Raw genomic sequence first — 24,149 nt, forward strand, 5'->3', positions numbered from 1 at the left:
AAGTGTTTGTTTTCCGGCTTAGTCGCACCGTGTCGATAAAGTTTATGTTAGTTATGATTTCTGCCACCATTTCAAGAAACTAGTGTCCTTAAAAAATACAATGAAGTTCGTATATTCTAAAAAAGCTTTTGTAATTCAACGTTATTACTATTTACTATATATGAAATATATTTTAAGTGACGTTTCTTTGTGTTGACGCGACTAGCATTTTATCAACGTGGTAGGACTGTAAAGGTAACCTACGAAGAAGGATGGAAAAATAAGAGAGAATGTAACATGTAAAATGCACTGAAGCCTGTCAGGAAACTGTTCTCTGCAGTTCGGTGCATTAAATACATCTGGGCAGTGAATGTGATTGTTACAAAAATGTAAAGTTTCTACAAAGTGGTCAAAATCTGTGATTTTATATGCTGGTGGAGTGTGTAGATATTAAAAATCGAAGATCGGCCAGAATTTTGGTTCAGGATGCTGTTAACCTATTCGAGAGGTATAGTAAATAACGTTTTTTGTATTATATGACCCAATTCGTGTTTATTATTAACGTAAAGGATGCAGTCCTATTTGCGTGGGTGAATTGTTTATTTATCAATTTTTGGATTTGTTTATGTGCATTTGCGCCCTAGTTTTTGGATTTTAACTAGACGCAAATGTGTCCTAATATTTGTTCTTAAACATAGAGTTTTTTGAACTGTTTTAAAAAGATTATTACGTTAAATTAATACAATATCAATACAGGATACACTTGGAATTTGCATAAAAAATACTGGTTGGCATTGACTATTATAATTCTTGTTTTTTTTCAAGTGACCGTTTTATAGTTATCAAATTCAAAAACATTTACATATGTGAATTTTGTTGTTCTATTAATTTTTGTGGCTGTCGTAGAAAATTTAAATTTTTAGCTATACCAAAATGGTTATTCTGTTTAATAATGACACGTTGTAAACAACCAACGTTAATGGTGATTCGAAAATATTTAAGTACGTAAATAATTACTATTATTACGGTATTTAAAGAGCCTATTAAAATGTAACCCAAACAAACCCTGTGAAATTATTTAATGGTGCTCAACTCTAATAAATAATAGACCTGTGATAAAACACAGAGAATTCACAAATTATATCTACAAATACTAAATGTGTTTCTTTATTGTTTAAATATATATTAAATGTCAGTAATGTAGTTGAATAAATAGAATGAAAATTTCATATTTTAAATCAGAATATTTTAAAAAATATAGTGGTAGCCAGAGAAATAGAATAGTATATCCTTTCTACCATTATTCATTTTGTATCTAAATCAAAATACTTTCTACTTAAATTGAATCTTAAATAAAATAAATGCGAAATGTGGTTGATCACAGCACATTTTAATTCTTTTTGGTGTTTTAATCGAGATTACATGCCGTTCCACAAGTTTTCAATTGTATTTAGATCCGGACTTTTCGCTAGCCAATCGAGAATCCCAACATTTTTATATTTTAACTAACTGTGAACAACTTTGGGTGCATGCTTCGTATCATTACCATGAATAAAATGTTTGTAATTGATTAATTATCGTTAGCAAATGGTTTCATTATATCCCTTATGATGTCTGTGTATATGAAACTGCCTATTTTACTAATTATTTTTTGTAATGAATGGTCTTACACCATGCCAATGAAAGGACCCCAAAAGAAAACTTTTCGTCCACCGTGTTTTAAAGTTTTAGTTGTGGATCTAGGAACTAAACTTTTATTAAGGGGACGTTTAATGTATTCTTTACCGTCTGATCTTGGTCTGCTGAATATAGATTTATCACTACAAAGTAGTAGCATATCAGTAATATTTAAACATTGATGTTAATTATTATCATCTTCTCAGAAGAGCAATGTTTATTTCTTCTCTCTAAAAGGGATCTCATTTAAGAAAATAATATAAATCCTACTAAGAATAGATTCTAACAGTATTATTAAATACATACAGTAAATACATTTAAATGTGCTAATTCTTTGGTCAACCACATCAGATTAAAATATGCGTTTAAAATAATATCTTCGTCATTTATAAAATGATCATAAAAATATGGAAATATATTTTTTTTATCAAAATTTGAATTAAATCTTTTTATAAAATATCTTACAAAATGTTCGATATTAAATTTTGTGTTATTTCCCTGGCCACCATTGTGTATTTATTGTTTAAATATTTATTAAATGTCAATAATGTAGTATAAATTGATTGAAATATTCATGTTTTAAACCAGAATATTTTATGATATATACACTAAGGTATTCAACATCCAAAACTGAAGGTAAAATGTTAACTTAATTTGTATTGTATTAGTCACAAATTTATCATTTATCACGTTTTCGCATACCGTGACGAAAGCCGAAAATTCATTCATGACAAAGTTGGAATGTACCCAATATATTGTTTGTTGTTGACGCACTCAAAATAAATAATTTTTCCCGACACCCATTGTGATTTTGTGCTAAATATAATATTGACTGATTATGGTACTAAAAGTCGCAAGTATTTTTGAACCATGATCCGGAAACTAGAGATTTTTTTGGCGCCTACCATTTCGAACTTTTTCTCACCGCCTTGCCTCACCTATTATAAATATTTATCTTATTTTTAGAAATGTTTATGTTTGGCATAAAATTAAGATGTACTCTTGTAGCCACTCAGTTCTTTAGGTTTTACATGCTGAAATTCACCTGTGACCTTTTGTAACCAATGAAAATGTGTACAAATGACTAGGTACGTAGATTAAACATGCTGTTTATTAGTTTTGTGGTGTTTCTTACGTTATGCGGTTTATTATCTCTGGCGTGCCACATAAAGATAAGAAGCTAACACCGGACCAAAGACTTAAACTGGTGAAACTATGCGCATGATTACAATGTATAGCCATTGTTACAATCATCAATCACAGGTACCAAAATCCATCAAGATAATGTCAATATTAGGTATACGTTACTTTTTTTCATTCTTATCTTTCAAGATCATTATTGGCACTAATAAAGGGAATGTATAGAAAAGTTCATCTTACACATGCATTTATGGTAAAACTGTTCCGGGGTGCATGTAGTACAAGTTGGATTGTATGCAGAAACTTTAATGTGTCAGAGGTGAGTGACTCCAGACCGGAACCGTATAGATTTTCCTTATATCGCCTGCAAACGTTCGCCCCAATTTGGCACCGTAATTTATATTGGAATTTCGTGATTCAAATTCTCCTATCGACCAAACTGGAAGTGCATTTGGAGAATGACGGCCTATGAGTAATGAGTATTAGGCTTGGCACGCGAAACTATTTTTTCCACGCCGCATTTTGCTTCTTAGTTCTGGTCCGTTGGTGATTTTTTGAATTAAATAAAAATGCGACTCGTTTAACAATCCCACCTAAATATAAATAAAAACGAGTTAAATTCTGTAAATAAAAATGTAATATTTACAAAAGTGTTAACACAGACGGAGACGCCGCGCCGGCACCAAATTATATCACAGGCCAAAGATGTTAATGAATCCGTGCTGTAAATAGCATGGAAATTAATTATCATTACCGTAAATCGGAAAAGTGGATTAGAACACGCGATTTACCGGTGTTGAATGAACTCCTAGTATTCGTATATTATTACATATGTATACAATTTATTTTAATATGGTGACGACCCTATTTATTATATGCAGTAAAATTCTTATCTGCGAGACGGCAAATTACGGCAGTTTACAGAATTCAAGAAATTATACATGCATTCTAAAAAACAATAATTTCTAAGGTACAATTTTTCGTATAAAATATTACTGTATTACTGTCACATATTGGTCTATAAAATCGGAATCTTTTGTGTCTAGTTTTTGTTTTTTAATTGTAAAAGAAAAATAGAAGCTCATTTTAAACCCTAATAGCGATAGTAGTTCAACAACAATGTCTGTTAATTTTTTTTATAATTTTGTCATATTTCAACCAATATTCAATATTTTTTTGAGGCCATAGATATAGAGGATGATTCACCTAAATGATTCATTAGAGATTTATAGAGAACTAAAATAGATATCAATATGAAATTCTGATTACAGTTATAGCGTGATGTTATCTATTTTTATAAAATATTTCCAAAGAACTGTCACTTCCGGTTCAACCTTCACCTTGTTTTTTCAAACGGAACCCTATAAATATCACTGCATTTTTGAATTGTACTACTTTGAATCGTATTCCGAATCTTCATTTGTTTTTTATTTATTTCCAAAATTTTGACACATAAACTAAAACTAAAACAGCTGCATTACTAACAATTGTAATGTTGAAAAGCTAATTCTTTGTGCACACATTAACAAAAGAATATCCTCTCAAGAGTTATTAATGGTATTCAAAAATATACACGGTGTCTAGTATTTCTGTTTATTTTTTCCTATTTTAGGTGACAATATCGAAAGGAATGACGATACAATTTTCCTACAATTGGAAGGAAAATGTTTTTTCTATTTTGATACGTTGTACATATCCTATAACTAAAATATTTACCAAGACCTTTACAAAAAAGTGAAAAAACCTTCACTACGCTTGTATATTGTCACAAGTCTGTCTTAGATGGTGTTAAATTTATTCTAATTATATATTTTTTCATTCCTGATTGTAAATTTCTGTGATATTGCAGATGTTTTCTGTAAAAATATTTAGAAATGTCAGTTTATACATATTCATATTATTTATTAAAACCCCTTAGATGGTTTTAAATTTACTTCAATTGTATATTTTTTCATTCCTGATTGTAAATTTCTGTGATATTCCAGATATTTTCTGAAAAAATATTTAGAAACGTCAGTTTATACATATTCATATTATTTATAGAAACCCCTTAGATGGTTTTAAATTCACTTTAATTATATTTTTCTTCATTCCTGATTGTAAATTTCTATGATATTGCAGATGTTTTCAGTAAAAATATTTAGAAAGGTCAGTTTATACATATTCATATTATTTACTGAAACCATTTAAAGCACGCTTTTAAGTAATATCTGTGTAAATATTCATTTTAGATATGAGATAAGTTATAATAAACTAATAGAGAATAAAATTCTAGGCCCAATGGGATGTGGTTCATGGTAGTTTTTTTTGAAGTATGAAGGTTATTGACATTTAAAAAAGGAAAAAAGTAAGCGGAAATATCAAATACCCCGTACAATATTTTGTAATTACAATAATGGTTCCTGATGAAAGTGTATCATTTATACATATACCAAAACTAAATTTTCCAACTTTACATTTGTTAGTATTACAGTCATTTAATTAGTGTGTGAATATTTTAGAGTTATTCATTTCATTTTCTGTATATCTAGTAAGGGCTATAGACTCTATACAATTAAATATAAGATGAATGAAAAGGGAATAAAAATATATACATTTTTTTCACATACAATGATACTTAATGGAACTACCACATTTATAAAGACACATACTAGTTAAAAATGTCATTTATGAACAATTATAAAAATTAGATTAAAATCCCATTCCCACAGAACAAAAATTAACTTCTTAGTATTTTACGTCAATTTTTTCTACAGAAAAATCAAACTTGATTTAGACTATTTATAAGTGTACTTAAATTTCTTAAGTAAATAATACAGGGCTGAACTTTGTTTTTGTTATTCAGACTTAGTTTCCATAAGTTTTCGCACAAATTTTCTTATAAAATTAATACAGGACAGTATTTTGTTTTGTACACACGAATAAATAATAATCGTGATATCAGTCGTAATCACTCCGATTATTTTAAATTAAAATCTTCTATTTCGATAGAAACACGAAATAATAGATAAGATAATTTATAGAATAGTTGCGATAATTTTTATGTGACGCTGATTATACACAAGATTTAATACATGTGAGTGCCATGAAATTGTTTTGGTGTTGTTTGTAGAATGGAAAAGAAATTGTGTACATTTAGTGGATTAATTTTAGTTACGCAAGGTAAAAACTAATTAAGCATGAGTGTCAATATTTAGGACAATTATGTTTGTTCGGTTGACGCAATAAAGAATTTCGCACTTAATGTACTTACTCGATGTATAGTTTAAAGTGTAAGTTTCTCAAATTACTAGTTTTTAAAATCTACAATTAGAGTATTTTGCCTAGTTTTATAGATTAATTGATAAATAATAATCTATAACCACTTAAATAATACGTACATAGTTATTTAATCCACTTTGCATAAAACATTAAAAGTACATACTGTGCAAATAGAATAGTCCATCATTAGGATTAAATGGATTATATACCATTATTTTGCAATACAATACAATTTATTTATAATATAACGAAATTTTATCTATATGTAACAAAATATTTGTTAAGGTGATATCAAATTTCCATTTACATTCTTCAATGTTTTATTACTTAGAAAAATCAATATTTTTACTTTCAACAAACATAGAAATAATATGCTTATTAAATAACTTTAATTCATGTCAACAATTCTGAAAATTTTGCAATAAAATTGAACTTTTTAATATTTTTAATTAATATCCTCAAAAGTTTTGGTTCAGTTAATATATCTTAATTTAACAAATTATTGTATATTAAGTTTTCTTCTCAATCACTCATAACAGGCATTAAAGTAGTATCTTCTTAGCAGGTACTCTGTTTATCCAAAGGTAAAGGGATTTGCCACCACATGGAAACCCTAAGTGTTGAAAATATCAAATAAATAATAATTATAAAGTATAATATTAAAATAAACGCTCTATATCAATATACAAAATAATAATATAAATAATAAAAAATATTATAAGAAGTAGACAGAGACCCAGCTTTTTACCAAGACATAAGTTTGGAAACCTCTTAAATTTAATTTATTTTGGCCATCTACCAGTATTGTTTAGCTTCTCATAGAAGTGTGCGAATTAAAAATATTGCTTTTAATCGTGACAAAGCTAAAGCAAATCCCAATAGCCTTACGGAAACAAATTGTAGACTTTAAAAATGAGGATGTCCTACAAATTAATTTCTGATATTCTGCACATCAATTAAGGGTCCACATCTAAAATTGTGAATAAATTTGACACTTGTTGATCTGTTGCGGATCGTTCCAGTGCAGGCAGACCTCGCAGTACGGATACAATTCATGAAAGGCGCATGAAGAGTGTATCCCAGAAAAAATCCAGGTTCATCAAGAATTACAACAGGGTAATGTTAAAAATTTATCCGCCGACAGTGCAAAAAAGTCTGCGGAAAATAGGACTGTTTCGAAAAAACCCGTCAAAGAAACTTCTTATATCAAAGAAAAATTGAAAGAACGGACTTGGTGATATTTAGTAATTAAAGGCGACCAGTAAACGATTCCATAAAAAATACCAATTAGCGTCAGTTGAACACGGAGGGGCAATGTTATGGTATAGTTACTGAAAAAATTGATGCTACCTTTCGCGGAGCATAATGTGTCACTTAGATGGTTGTTTCGACAGGACAACGAGCATACTTCTGGTTCCAACAAGAAAAAGTACAAGTTTTGCAATGGCTTTCACAATCTGTGTGGACCTAAACTTTATAAAACTTCTTTGGGATTATTTAGAAATGAATATACGACGGCACGTAATATAAAATTAAGGCAAAGCTACTGAAAAGGCTTCAAATGGAATGGCAAAAAATACCTGCCTGAATTGGTCATACAAGCTGATGCAACAAAATATTAATGCTTCTATTTGTTTTTGGTTTATTATTCCAAAAATTAAATTATTTAATAAGGTTACCAAACTTATGTTCAAATATAAATGTTTAATATTGTATAAAATTCTATTTTACTTTATAATACCATCATCAACTTGTGAAATTACGATTACAATTAACATTGCACTGTACTTTTATGGCTTGTGAACAGTATGGAATTGATTATATCAAGCTGATGAAGTGTTCGCGTATTAATAAATGCAGTATGAATCTGTTATCCAGAAGGTACAATGCAATTAGTGTTTCAAGGCCTACAAGACCGGCTATTTTCTCAATAGCTAAATCCACATCGCGAGCGAAAGTAATTGTAACACAATTGTGTAACATCTATGTATTTTTAATTGTTAACTTATTTATATGCTTCGGATAAACCTAGAACACGCGAGTGTTGAAATCGAAAACGCACACCGCAAGAGCTGTTCCTTTCCAGTGTGTCATTTGCCAGAAAATCCGTAAACGGGGCCGGCTATTTTTAGGGCGGCATTTCAGATATTTCGCGGTACCACAATAATTTCGAAGTTGAACGTAATTGTGCCGTAATTCGCATGAAAAGAACTAGCTTTCTCTGGTTAAGTGGCGTTTGCGGTTTAGGAAATTATCCTTATTAGGCAGAAAAATATCTAAAGATGGAAATTATTTGTGTTACATTTGGTTTGAATGAGGATGAAAGTTGGGAGAACAATGGCTATGGTCCTGACAATAATTAATTAACTTTATAAAAGTGCTTTAGTTTCGATAATTTGAAACGTCTACTTTTATACCTGATTCCTCTGAATTTTACTGAAACTTTCGAGTTTTGTTAATTAGGAAGACTTCTATTTATTCCAATACAAAAATACGTTACGAATGTTTTGAAAATTCCAACAGAACATTTGGTATTAAATTCGATAAATAGACTTTTTGAAAGAATTTCTAATTTCGTTGTTAACCGTTCGATGAATGTGTTCATACCAAGCATTTACATTATAATTTATAATAGCTTATACCGATCGGAAAACGTTTGATCTGACTAAATTTTAAAAGAGACATCATGCATAAAAGAGATAGTAAAAGTGTCCCACTATGGAGCTAATTTCCAGGCTTTTACTGTCTCTGTCGTGCATGATGTCTCTCACAAAATTCAGTAGAATCAAACGTTTTTCGATTGGTATATTATATTAAAAGTATCTAAGGCAATAAAAATTGATATTACAAAATTCGTCAACTTTATAAACTAGACATTTTATTTTATTTCTTCTGATACTAAATTTCTGATCAGCCAAATTAAGAGTACATAAGTTTTATCAATATTTAGCATGTTACCACCAGTTTATTTTAAAAGATATCAAGAAAAAATATATTAATAAATATGGCAAATGTTCTCAAAAAAATAATAATAATCAAATATTTTCCCAATGTAAATGAACAAAATTTCTGAGTTAATTGTATTAGCCCTCTAGTGGCCAACTTGGAAACTTAAAAATGTTTTTCAGGTTTTTTCATGGCGACTTATTAATATTTTTTGTACACTATTCGAGTATGTCTAACGAATTCCACTGTTTGACCACCCGGTACCCTCACACTTCTTTTGTAGATAATTTGATAACTTTTAAGTTAAGTTAAGAGTCCAAGGGGAATCGAATGAGAAACAATTGAATGACTGATGAGGAAGTGTTTAAATTCAAAAATATAAATTTATTGTAGAGGTCGAAATAAGTCGATTGAATCCATTTATAAAATATAATTTATATACAGTGTGGTCCATTCGAAAGTCCATAAAATTTGAATATTTAATCTGACTTTGACAAACTTAATTTTCAATTGTAAAGCATGAAAGTATGTACTTATAGATAAAATATCACGTTTTTTTGGCACAAAACCAAACCAAAACCTACAGAAACATTTTTACATGAAAATTGTAGAAATCATATTAACATATTTCATAAAAAATTATTCATCATTTCGGTGAAATTAGATTATATTTTTTATGAATTTATTTTTTTAATCAAAAATAGTATTTTTCATAAATATTGGAATATTATACTAATGCTATATTTATATTAAGACTACTAATACCCAAATTATATTTGTTTCCACCAAATTGAATGCATTTATTATATCATTTTAGTAAGTTCTAACTCAATTCTTCTAAGGTAATTTTCCCAGATAATTCATTAATTCTACCATAAACTTACGAAAATTTGACTTTTATGTTTATTAGTTTAAATATAGTATAATTAGTAGATATCCCAATATTGTTGAAAAATATGATAATTTGTGCAATTTTTGAATGTTTATCTCACAAACAACTTAAGAAAAAAATAAATTTATAAGGCTATGATTTCTAATTTTTTCCACAGAATTATAAATATGTATATTTTTTTTTGGTATTTGATATTTATCGATTTCAGGAGGTGCTTAATTCAGTGGTGTAGTTAGATTTGGAATAAAAAAAATTTCTTCAATTTTCATGCCTAAAAATTACCGCGTTTTCAAATGGATCACACTGTACATACCAAAATGCATCGTTTGTCCGTAAGAAGAATTCAAAGTTTACTTAAAAAATAACATTTTTGTACAGTGTTCAGAAATGTGAGAAAAAAATTTAATTAAATTTGGCAATCAAAGAAATCTTATTTTTTTACGACTAATGATTTCAAAGATTTCTAAGAGAAATGAAAATGCTTACTTATCCGAAGGAAAAAAAATGTTTTCTCAGACACTTGTAACCTACACTCTTAACACAAGCTTAAAACAATTTATTGATATAATTATAATACCAACATTAGTTGGCAGTGGACACAAAGACAAAATTTTATATACGTTTGAATGAGTAACATTAAAGCATTCTTAGATATTATTGTAACTTTGTTAACCTTCCATATTTTATGCCTCGTTGTTATTTTTAAAATGAATAAATGCGGGATAATTATTAATAAAATAAAAACAATAAACCTCAACAATTCTCACCAATAATAATTTTATGGTTGTCGTAAAATAATATTTTAAATATAAAACCTCTCTATATACAGGTGTGTGTTCATGTTGCTGATATTGTTTAAATTTGCATGTTTCCTGTGTCGACGTGAAACTGTAGTTCCTGTGTCACGGTTTATATAATTAATTAAAATCCACATGATAGCGATAAAAGTGCAAACAGTATGTTTTTTAAATATAAATAAAGTGTGGACCAAGTAATTTTCCCTGCGTTCTAAGCCAGTTGATGTTTTTCACATGGTTCACAATGGTCTGTATAAGTTAACGTGGAGAAAAACGATAAATTAAATGCAAACAATGTAAAACATCCATTAGTTATCCTCCTCACAATGTGTTAACAAGATTGTTTACCTTTCGCATTTGCATTCGGCCTAACGTACATTTTTATGACAGTTGCGAGAATTTTTAATTATTGCAAATTAGCGCCCATCAGGTGTTTTCAAATAATTTCGTTCACGTGCCAATATTATAAGTGGTGGGCCACGTTTTTATGTTTAAGCAATATATCAAGAATGGATAGTAGAACTAAAATGATTTTTGGAGGACATATGTCTTACTTGTATTGTTTGAAATTAATAATTTAATGGATCAGTTAATGTTGCTGACTATCCGTTAAGACTTGTAAAATGTTTAGATATTTTATTTTAATAAAACAAAATTACATGTATAACATCTACAAGTAATATTTTTAATAAATTAGATTGCATGTAACAAATATATTTTTATGGTGGTTTAATTTTTTTTAATTTAAAAAAAAAATAACATTTTAATCTCTTATATGACAATGGTAATAAAATTCGAATATAAAAAATATATGTTTTTCGTCTTCTTTTTCATATTTTTTTAAATTTCAAACTCACATAAAACTGCTAATTTGTAAAAAAGTAGACCAAATTATTTTATTTAATTTAATTGAAGCACAAAATCTATGAAAAATTGTATCCTTACACATTTAATATAAACTAGTCACAGTGAAATAGGTATTCAATAAATATATTGAAATACAATTTTTATCATTTATAAATGATACCCGTATAAAAACAAATGAATAATAAATTTTACAGAATTTAATCATAGAAGTGCGTTACAAAAATGGAAATAATTGTTTAATAGTGAGTATGTTCTCCTCTCCTTCTTCGAGGTTCGGCACAACGTTGAGGCATTGATGCATGCATCAAACGGCGGATCTAGTCTTGGGGTACATTGTTCCATTCTTTTTGAAGCTGTTGAGCTAGTTCTTGAAGGTTATTTGCGAGTTCCAGATTTCTTATGATTCTCCCTAGAATGTCCCAAAGATGTTCTATCTGATTCATATCAGGACTATCCTTTGGACACTCCATAACTCCCAAATTATGCTAGTCAATGTATCGTTTAGCCGTCAGGGTGTGATGTCGTGCATCATTTGATCTTAAACAAAACCTGGATTCATTTGTGAAGAGAACCAGAGTCCATTGGTTCTTGTTGGAGTTATTGTGTTCATTAGCAAAATTTCTTCTCATTCTTCTGTGCGTTTTAGTTCATTCAGGAACAACACGTCTTGAATGTAAATTGGCTTCGTGAAGTCTATTACGTAAAGTTTGAGAAGATAAATGCGTCCTTTAGCCATCAAGTGAAGGTTTCCTAACTAGCAAGTTGTTCTTATTCTCTCTTGAAGTGACATTTGAATCAAATGTGGAACTTCTCGGGGAGTAGTTAGTCTCTCACGAGCAGTATATGTTTCTTGTGACTGACACCAATTTCTTGGAACCGATTCCATAAAGTGAATAACCAGCTGGCTTTGCTACCTTTGCGATCAAACTTCTTGCAGCAGTGCAAAGGGCCTAACAACTTCATTCCGATTGAGATGTCTTCTTTGTACAATAGGTCTTCCAAAAGCATCGTTGTTCATAACACAGCACGGTGAAGACGACCGATAAACACGACGACGCAAATTAAACGAGTCTATTCCGAAGCATTTTATTATAAATTTCAATTATTTTATGCTTTTTACAGATATCAAAAAAAATAAAGTTTTTTGTAACATTAAAATGTACTATAGTGTGTAAATAATGAGTACAAAGTTATACACATGTGAAGCATTCAACGATATAAAATGAATTAAATTGAAATTATATTCCACGAGTCTTCAATTAATAACCACAATACATATAAATTTGACTATTTTTGGTGTTTTAATAGGAATTTCTTGTCGTTTCATAATTTTTTAACAGGATTTAGACCCCTATTTTACGCTGGCCAATCGAGAATCTCAGCATTTTTATCTTTTAACCAACTTTGAACAACTTTGGACGCTTGCTTCGTATCATTATCATATATAAAAACCCATGTATTTAGTTAATTACCATTGACAAATTGTTCTATTATATCTCTCATGATGTCTCTGTATACGAAACGGTTCATTTTGTTAATAATTTTTTATAATGGTCCTATTCCATGCGAAGGAAAGGAACCCTGAATATATTTTTTACCACCTGATCTTGTTCTATTGAACATGGATTTTACTGAAATATACCCTTGTATGTTTTGTTTATTCAGTCGACGTCTGATTGTTCTATTAGACACGCTGATATTCTATGATCCAATTAATATATTTTTTATTTACGTATAGGATAAGAAAGGATGCCGTTTAATTTTTCCAATTGCTCTGCCAATAAAAGAAGTTAAGTTTTTGTTAAGACATTTTCGTAGTCTATTTTCAACTGAAAGTGTTGTTTCACATTTATTATTATCAAGTTTTTAGTGATATTAGCAATATTTATTTATATTCCACTTCTCTGGAGAACAATATTTCTTTCTTTCCACTAAAAGTGAATTTATTTAATAAAATAATATAAATTCTAACTATTATGAATTTTGTTAAGTACATTCATAAAACGTAATTATATTTGAATATATTGTTTTTTTTTTTGGCCAACTAAATCAGACTAATATGTGCATTGCTAAAATTAAAACACAGTTCAGAATATATAAATATATTTTTATACTGACTAGATATTATTTGAATATCTTACAAAATGTACAATTTTAAGTTTTATGCTATTTGTCTGGTCACCACTGTATGTATATTAATATTTAGGTCCTCCAAAATTCATTTTTTTCGACATATCATTTTTGAAACCAAAATAAAGCAATGTCGAACACCCTTTATTTATTTCATTAAAATTAACCATTTAGTTCTGTGAAGGATCAATTTATTCCTGAACGAAAATTACGTTATTTAATGTGAACGAGATTAGTTGCCGTTCTTGGATTGGCAACGCTAATTATTCAAATATCATTCGAAATGCCGCTGCGAATGTTCACACAGCAGTGAAATCGATTCGCGTGTTAATTACTCGAAATTATTCAAAGTACATTTCACTTTCAGCGACCGTCTCCGGGATCGTACGCAAATCGCACGCGGTTTTTACCAAAACGGCTCTCGTCTCCGATTAGAAATCCATCGGTCATCAATCGTTTCGATGCAAATAGGGAGAGATACGATAAAAAAAAAAATCACTTTCACCGGTTGCAGTTGCAATGCGACACGCGTTGTCCGGATCTCCGTCGATTCGAACGAATGCCAAACACAACCGTTTCGATGTCGGACAATGCATGCAGATTTACAACGGGCCGACACCCCAGACCGACTTTCGTTTCACCAGGAAATAATGCACATTTAATTTAATCGCTTGTCAGTTCAGCCGAACTCATTGTACCAAGTAATTTCTCAACTTTTATACTAATACTACGTCTCGCCAAAACTAACCAGTCTTATCACGTTACTACGTTTTACAGGAATTAAGACTGACTAACCCAAAAACCCACCCACATCCGCCATGGACCACGCCGAACTGATTTCCGAGATGCCCTCGGTGGAGCAGTTGCCCACCCAGGAGAGGCTCTTGCTGGCGAAGCAACGTCGGAAACAGCAGCTCAAGCAGTTCTATCACCGGGAAAAGGAGTACAACAGGAAGCAGCTCAAACACCACAAGTCCAACAAGAGGAACATATTCTTCGGGGACAGCGTCGTACTTCTCGAAGCTGCCTCTAGGAACGATCTCGACGAAGGTGAGAAAAATCATCTGACTCGAGAATTTAAATTTTTTTGTTTTGCTAAATTAAACCATCAGTATTCATTACAAATTTTGATAATTTGGAAAGTAGATATTTATATTAGTAATTCTGAGATTTATCTGAAATATTAGAAAGTATATTTTGTATTATTCTTCTAAATTTGCATAAATTGTAATTGTCTAAAATAAATACTTATAGTTGTTAATTTTTTGTGAAATACAAAAATTATTTAATGACTTAATGAATCAATTGGTTTTAATTAAACAGATATGTAGGTAATAAAAGATTCCTCAGATAATTAAATTCTATTCAATTGGACTTTAATGCCATAAAAATTCCAATAATACTCACAACGGTAAAACAATTTAAAAATTATTAATTAATTAAGTTTTTTAAAGCTATTCTTACTGTTAAGCATATTAAATCTAATAAAACAATAAAAATTCTACGATTACGCATATGGGAAATTATCACGACCATTTACACCAAAATTAATTTCTTATTGTTTAACACTTTTTATAGCTAATAAAACTCACTTCGAAAGTTTCAAATTAACTATTCAGTAATAAATATTTAAATATTATTATTTTAATGGTCATTTTAACGACATAATATTAATAATATTGAAATATCTCACATTGTTAGACATTCAACATCAAATAAAATTCCACGTCCTCGCTTATTAGAATATAGCGATATCTCAATAAAAAAAATATATATATTAAAATATTATAAAATTTACTAATATCTGTCCTTTAAAGATAAACAATCTGAATACCTTATCGAAATCACATTGCTTAACAATTGCTGGATTTCATAAAAACTATTAAATATTGTGTTTAAAATATGGCTTGACAACCTGTTATTTGACATGTTTGATGTTTATCGTTAAATAAAATGACAAAATTATGTCCTATTAAAGCAGGAAATCTGATAATGCTCTTGTTATTACCTTGACTCGACTCAATTATAATTTTCATTGTACAACTTTACATACAAATCTGTCTACGCATTATTATAATTAAGTAAAATTAGTGTTTATTAACTTTTTTATCTAAATTATGCACTTTTTACTTGTGTGTGAATATCTATTATACGAAAGCAGTAAAAATTCACTATATGATCAGCACTCGTAAAATAGTAATTACAAGTTAATTACTGAGGAGCAGGTGGTAATTATAATTAAATTTTGAATAGTGAAACTAAAAAATCATTAAAAAATGCTGAAGCTATTAATTATTAAAGAAAATATTGTATAAAAGAAATTTACACTCAATAAATGTAGATTTAATTAATTACTTTTTAAATTTTTACGTAACCCATATTCAACTAAGGGTATTCACAAAAACGAATAGAAAGTTTACTTGCTGGGTAAATTAAATTAAGTTTAAAAATTAAACCATAGAATTTATTTTTACTTTATTTTTAGTGACAAATTAATCCACAAAGATGGATGAAAGGTATTTCATTCGTACCGCTTGTTTTTAATTTAAAAATCGATTTGTCAAATCAGTAATTCAATTTTACAAGATAACGGATGTAACAATTACGTGTGTGCAAATTCTGATATGTTTTTAAAAGAATACAAGTTCGTCGTAAATTATACAGGGTGCCCTTGAAAGTCTCACGACCAAATCACTCCAAATTAAGACGATTTAACCAAACATACATTTATCCAAAACTAGTTTTGTGTTTTGACATACATCATTATTATAGTAACTTTCTATATTGTTTTAATATTATAACCATAACTATTTTATTTAATGTGAACTCTCAAAAATTTACCAATGTTGTTTAATACTGTATTCTAAAAAATATTAAAAAATATCTTCTATATCTATAATATACAGTGGTGATCAGAGAAATAATAAACATTTCTATCTTAACTTTAATTAGGACTTAAAATAATTACACTATATTCTTTATTCTATTATTTATTTTGTACCTAAATCCAAATAATTTCTACATAAATTAAATTTTAAACAAAATAAATATAAAATGCCGGTCACAGAAATAGCACACTTTTGAAAATTATACATTTGTTTAATAATTTATACATAACATTAAAAAAAATTGTTAATATTTTGTTTGGTACTCTTTCTGACTGAGACAGAGATTCAGGAAATGTCGATAATCAATTCTTCAATTAATAACCATAATTCACCTAAATTTGATGTTTTTTGGTATTTTAATCGAGACTTGTCGTTCCATAAGTTTTCAACTGTACTTAGATCCGAACTTTAAACAGATCAATCGAGAATCTCAATTTTTTATATTTTAACTAGCTTTAAACAACTTTGGAAGCATGTTTCGTATCATTATTATTCATGAAAAATATGCAAATGGTTCCATTATTATATTGTTACTACTAATATTTTTTGTAATATAGTGTTTCAAAGTTTTTGTAGAGAATCTGGAATCCAAATGTTTATTAGAAGCACGATGAATGTATTTTTTATCATCTCATCTGGTCCTATTGAACATGGATTCAACATTTCAAATCATCCTTCGCCAAAATACTAGAGAACTTTTAGTTTTGTTCAAATATTCTTTTTTGATACCAATGGTATCCTTACCTTAGTTTTGTTTATTCAGACAACGTGTGATTGTTCTACTAGACTACTAGACAAGAATAAAATATATTTTTGATACTGAAAATCTGAATTAAATCTGCCCACCACTTTAAATATGACAAAATTAAAAAAATAAGTGACTAAATAAGTAACATTTTATTTAATATTATTACTATAGTAATATTTGTTTTGTTTTATCATTTTATAACACATAAATAATTATACTATAATATAATATAATATTCCTACAATTTTTATAAGACCTAGTAAAATATTATAATCACCAATACTAAGTTTTGTTTCATCATTTCAGTTCGTTCGTTGCTCTCGAAAGGGGTGAGCCCAGATTCCTGCAACGAGGACGGGCTGACCGCCTTGCACCAGAGCTGCATCGACGACAACGAACCGCTGCTCAAACTCCTACTGGAGAACGGCGCCAACGTAAACGCGGAGGACACCGAGAAGTGGACGCCACTCCACGCCGCCGCCACCTGCGCCCACACCAATCTAGTTCAGTAAGAACCCCTTCGTAATTTACCCAAACGATCACTAATTTTGGTTTTTCATTTGTAGAATACTTATAGAGAAGGGGGCGAACCTGCTGGCCGTTAACGCGGACGGCAACATGCCCTACGACATTTGCGAGGACGAGTACGCCTTGGATTTGATCGAGAGCGAGATGGCGAAGCGGGGCGTCACGCAAGAACTGATCGACGACACGAGGGCGGCCACCGAAAAGCGGATGCTCGAGGACATGAAGCAGCTGTACAATAAGGGCGGTGACCTCGAAGCACTGGACGCCCAGGGCGCCACTCCGGTATATACACACAATATAATATACAATTAAAAATTCGATGTAATCTTGGTTGTATGCCTATGCTAATACATAATTCCTGTCGATATAAAAATAACTATAACATTTGAAATTCGTCTTTGTCTTTGTAGTTACACATAGCCGCAGCTAACGGTTACACAACGGTTGTGGAATTCCTGCTGGATCACGGCGTCAGGACTGATTTGAAGGACAAAGATGATTGGCAGCCTTCCCACGCGGCAGCTTGTTGGGGACATGTACGTATATCAAGAAACCAAATTGGAAGCAACATAATTTATTTTAATTGTCACAGCTGGAAGTCATAGAACTGCTTGCACAGGCCGGTGCTAACTTCAACGCCAAAAATAAACACGACGAAACTCCTGCTGGTAATAAAAGCAGTAAAACACCTGAGCATGGTCAGTAAAATCTTTTTATTTTAGACATTTGCGAAGATTTGGAGATCAAGGAACGTATTATCAATATAAGGACGGAGCAAGAACATAAACGGCAGCAGGAGGCGAAAAGGGCGAAAGTGCGGAGATCCCAAAGCAACACCAGAACCCAGTCGGTGCGAAGGACGTCGTTACGCGAAAAGGGTCTGTCTTCGAAAAAGGATGCTGTTGAGGAGGCGAGGCTCAGGCTACTCGCCGACAAGGTAAAAGATATTTTTTTAAAAAATTTAGAACATATCAAATATAAAAATATCTCGTTCTTCATATTTTTCTTGATATTAAACTCAAGTGTAGTTTTTAAATACAGAAATTAGATCGAAAATTATCTCAGAACATTCTAATGGAAAACAATTCAGTGTATGTTAGTAAATTAAATTTATCCTGCCTAAGTTGCACTTTCTAAATTTTATTGCAGGTGTTAAATGTTTTATTACACTCATTGTCAAACAGCATTTAAATTTCCATTTTCTATGTGAAAACTTTTATAATCATGTTAGCTCTTTTATTTTATGTAATAAATTAATTCTTTAATTACTACAATTAAATGTAATTACGAAAAACGGCTTTAACACTTTTTATTATCATTAAATACCTAAATTAAATGACGCTAATGTGTTTATTTTGTGTGTTTACAACATTAAGGCGGCATTCACGCGAACGCTTAATAAAATAATTGGAACAGAACTCTCTTCACTTAAAAATTACCATACATAATAATTACCGACACATCGATTCGCAACAGGATCATGTTGTAGTGCTGCCATTACAACAATTAAAAGCAAAAACTAGAGAGGTTTTTAATTTAACACAGATTCGTTCATTTCATTGCAGATCTAATCACTGATATAAAAAATGGAATTATATAATTTATTCCATAACTGGAACATAATGAAAATTAAATGATTTCTCCTAATACATAATGATTAAAAACTGAAACATCGTTATGGAAGTAAAATATGTGTTCGTCGGTAGAAATCACCTGAATATAATTATTTCCTATCACTGAGCATATAGATTAATTCATCAAGAAAGTAATAAACATTAAGTCATCAGTCAGTATTGTTCGAATTGGCTCCGCAATGGCCAGTACAGAAAAATTCCTTTAGTGAAACTGACTGATTTTTTTTCGTTCGTTGCACGGCTAACACGGCCGAATCATGTTGCTGCAATCGCATGTCGTCGGCAAATTCGTGTGCGCAGTCTGCGATCGTCTTGTTTCTGTGTTTGTGCAATGAAGAAAAAAAGGGATCCCGTCATTTGTCTGTCCTATAAAGTAAGTCCTTACAAGAAACAATATTGCCTTGTTGGTGATACTTTTATCTCATCTCACAGCAACTTGTATGATATTATAATATTTAGATTGTTATTGTTGAGAGCTTTTATAATAATTGTTTAATATAAAATATTGTAAGGCCTTATATAATTAGAATATTTTCTTCATAAATTTATTTCAAGGAATTTATTCTTCTTTTATTACTTTGGTTTTCAATATTTATTGATAAAAGCAAGTAATAAATAATTTATTTCTTACGTTTGTACTATATTTTAAAATTTGTGTTAATTTTTAATTAAAAATGAATTATGATGAATTTTTAATTAATTAATTCCCATTGAAAACGATTTTAGCTGTAATTAAATAAACAAATACGTTCCCAATTGTGTAGTAACTAATCACATTTATTTATACAACATACTTAATGTAATATTATGATGTTTCTCTTTAAAAATGTCATATAATAAATATACCTTTCAATCTTAATAAATTTAGATTTATGCAAAAACTGTATTCCATAGATAAGTATTTACGATTGTAGGTTGCGGAAAATATGTATAATATTAGATATTTATATATATTTTAACATGTTTTTATTAATTTGTACAGTGGTAGACGGAGAAATAGGACACATTTCTTTAATGTTGATTAAAGAGAACAAGCTGGAATAGCACATATTTTAAAAAATGTATATTTACTGTATACTTTATAGCTTGTAACAAAAAAATTGCTAAAATTTTGTTGGGTATCTTTTGTTCGACCTGTATAAGTCATATGAAATTAAATATAAATAATTCATATAAATTTTATGCTTTTTGGTGTTTTTGAGATTACATGTTTTCAATTGTATTTAGATCCGGACTTTATGCTGGCCAATCGAGAATCTCAACATTTTTATTTTTTATTCAACTTTGAACAACTCTAAATTCACACTTCATATCATCATCATAAAAATTCGTTTAATTGGTAAATGATCGTTCAATTCATTCATTTTTTATTTGCGTAAAAGACGAGGTAGGAGTCTTCCAATTTGTTTATCCATAAAAGGAGCTGTTTATTATTGGCAGGTTTTTCTATTGTACTTTGAATGTGTTGTTTTATATTTATTAAAAGAATTGTAAACCATTTTTCAGGAGCATCTTAACTTTTTAGCTATGTCAGTAATATTTATTGTTAAATAGTGCCACAAAACGTAGATATATTTGAATATGCTATTTCTTTGGTCAACCAAATAAAACTAATTTTTGCGTTTAAGGTAATATCTGTTGTTTTTAAGATGTGTGACAAAAAGCAAATAAACATATAAGAACATAAAATAATAATTTTCTTTAAATTTATTTTTATTCAACTAGAACAAGATTTGAGATCCTGTATAGAATGTTTATTACATAAAAATTGAATTTAAAATAAAAAATATGTATTTCAAAGAACGTAAACACGTAAATTACTTTTTCCTATTAGATATTTTGACTGATTGTTAATATTTCAATTAATTTACAGGGCTTGGAGAACGCGGACACGGCTCGACCTCCGCCAAAGTCGGACGCCAACAACTATGCATTGTACAACAACACGACGAACAACAACAACATCGAAACTCCACCTTCGACCGTTGACCTCACCCCCAGCGACAACAACGCCCTCCAGATCCCCGATAACAGGATGGGTCCAGAGGGTAAGGACAACGAGGACTCGTCCACCGAAAGCCAACTGATGGACACCAAGGAGAACACCTACACCGACGTTAACGGAAAGGTAACGACCGTCAAAAATGCTCATACTGCATTACTAATGGTTGTTGTTTAGGTCACCGTGCATGTGGTCGTCACGATCAACGGAAATGGGACGCTGTCGGATCTGAAGAAGCAGCGGACGCAGATCAGGAACAATACGTCCGACGTGAACAGTCTGAGCACGCCTCTTGGCAGTATATCAGAGAACGACTCAAATCTGTCGCCGACGAATGACATCATCAAATTCGTGGGCACCACAACTGAAGAGAACATAGAGTATTCAAAGCCCAAGCGGTGCTGCGTTATACAATAAAGTATTAAAAAGTGCGCAGTAGATATTTCTGCTGCTTGAAAATTTCGTTAGCATATTAGAGGGAGGTCTTCCTCAATAGGAATTAATCGTTAAAGTCTGATTTAGGAATATTCATTTTGAATCAAATTACCTAATTGTAGTGATGATTTTTCAGATGTTCAAAAACGGGAATTGATGAGCACGTTTTAAATTTTTTACTTTCAGTTCGAAATAAACAAATAGTTAATTATTAGATTCATTATGATACTTAGACATATCACTCAATATCTAAACATCTTAAATGCACATGTTCGATACTTTTTCATAATTCTTTCGCATGGACTTCACGTGTCTTCCTGTTTTTCATGGAATCATTCGTGACGTGAAACTTCCAAAACGCAGTGTTTGTTTTTAAAAAGAATATCTTTATTGCGAAATTATATTTATAGATAATTAAAATTTTTAAATACAATTATTGCGTCTGTGTCGTGATATCGCATTATTTTTGTAATTTAATTATTATAACGACTATTGTTTTAGTACGTTTATCTGGAAGTGTGGAATACAGCCAGAAAATACGGCAAACAAAATATTGAGATAGACCTTTGAAATTCAATAAATAAAGTAAATTAATAAAGACAAACATACTGCAAATGTTGATCATATGCGACGTGTACGAATTTTTAAATCAGATTTTTGAAAATTTAGATAGATTATCTAAATATTTCAGGCGTATGTGGTCATTGTTTGTTCCTCTTCAAAATAACTTAGTTGTCTTACATTCCAAAAATTGTGATAAATCAATGTTTTGTTCAATTAGTACTTAATAGTTTTTAGGTGTAATTCAAAAACATTATTGTATTATATATGGAGATTAATTTTAAGGTCCTACCTACTTTTGTTGTATATATCTTAGGTTATATATATTTTATTTTTTAATTTATTTGAATATTGATGTTATAATTTGTATTTATGCATTTAATATTACTTTAATTCCATTTGTAACTACATGTTAAAGTTTTAAAAATAATGTCTAAAAAGAACTGTAATAGAGAGCCCAATGTGCCTAATAAAAAACAAGCAATAAATAAATATATTTGAATTTGTGGCCTGGAACAAATAATTGTAAATATGTAACTACTATTACGTTATTTATTAAAACATGTTACAAAATTTGTACTTACGTTCATCCTTAATTGTTCAAATATATTTTTTACAATTTATGTGGAAGTTTCATTTTCCCCTAAACATTTGTAGTAATATTTGCTGTGATTTACAAATAATAATCATAAATTGCAGTTTAATTACTGAGGCATTTCACAATATTTTATCAGTGTAAGATTCCTGATTAAGATAATTTTATTAATAAATAAATGCTTGCAATGACTTTTAATTTACTAATAATCTGACGCAAAAAGCTGAATTTTCATGAAAGGAAATGAATTAAAAAATTTTACTTTTGATACAGTTTTTTTATTCCTGGGCATATGGTGGTAAACATGACCTTTGTCCATAATTTTTAACAGCTTTATAAGTCAAGGTTATTTTTATTTGGTATGAATTCAGCGTCGTCGATAGATTTTGTACACGAGGTGCACACCATGTGTATTCTATTTATAGAAAAGTCGATATTAATTTTACAATTGTATTGAAATTGTTCTAAGAAGGTTAAACTTGGATTTTCTTAAAAACATTAAAATTTGTTTATAAACAACATCTTAAATGTTGTGACTGCCTTCTGACAAATTTAATGCCATCCTTTAATTTGTTCCTTTTATTTTATGGATTAAATATGAGTTAATGAAGACATAATAAACACAATTATTAATTAATAAATAAAACAATATCTTTTTTGGTTGTTTGGGTCTCTTGTTTTGAAAACAAGCTTAATATTATAATAATAAACTAATTTAATTATAATAATTAACAATTTAAAATTGTCAACCGTGTAACTATATTTAAAAAACGATAATGCAGACATTTTATATCAATTTTGCCTTAAAACGTTGCTAAACAAAAATCTTAATAAAGTATTAATAACAGAAATCTTAATATAAAAATTGAATTTTGTTAATCTAAAAATAACATTACGATCTATTAATTTAAAACAATTCATTAAATTTGCATCAGATTTATATCCTGAAAACAACTGATTAGGCAGTTTTTTCAACAATTAATTTTTGAAATATCTGTTCTCAGTATTTGAAATCACAATTTGAGCTGATTGGGGGGCGGAGATCACGTGGCACAGCTTCCTCCGCAGT

At 29.6% G+C, this 24,149-nt stretch overlaps 1 protein-coding gene across 1 annotated transcript; it reads left to right on the forward strand.

Annotated features, from left to right (window-relative positions):
- The first annotated feature begins 249 nt into the window (after positions 1 to 249).
- Positions 250 to 23,108, forward strand: LOC109599139 (protein phosphatase 1 regulatory inhibitor subunit 16B). Its single transcript, XM_020015086.2, has 9 exons — positions 250 to 487; positions 14,467 to 14,739; positions 17,632 to 17,833; positions 17,892 to 18,135; positions 18,264 to 18,389; positions 18,446 to 18,521; positions 18,576 to 18,790; positions 21,361 to 21,615; positions 21,667 to 23,108. The coding sequence occupies exons 2-9, from the start codon at positions 14,508 to 14,510 to the stop codon at positions 21,904 to 21,906; spliced, it is 1,590 nt and encodes a 529-aa protein (XP_019870645.1). The 5' UTR covers positions 250 to 487; positions 14,467 to 14,507; the 3' UTR covers positions 21,907 to 23,108.
- The last annotated feature ends 1,041 nt before the right edge of the window (positions 23,109 to 24,149 follow it).

Source organism: Aethina tumida, chromosome 2 (assembly GCF_024364675.1).
Source record: "Aethina tumida isolate Nest 87 chromosome 2, icAetTumi1.1, whole genome shotgun sequence".
Lineage (NCBI taxonomy): Eukaryota > Metazoa > Arthropoda > Insecta > Coleoptera > Nitidulidae > Aethina > Aethina tumida.

Excerpts from the sequence above, each read along its gene's own strand:
- LOC109599139 (XM_020015086.2), top strand. The coding sequence starts at position 14,508 with ATGGACCACGCCGAACTGATTTCCGAGATGCCCTCGGTGGAGCAGTTG. Across the intron at positions 18,136-18,263 it reads ACGCCCAGGGCGCCACTCCG|TTACACATAGCCGCAGCTAA; the intron begins GTATATACACAC and ends TTGTCTTTGTAG. Across the intron at positions 18,791-21,360 it reads TCAGGCTACTCGCCGACAAG|GGCTTGGAGAACGCGGACAC; the intron begins GTAAAAGATATT and ends ATTAATTTACAG.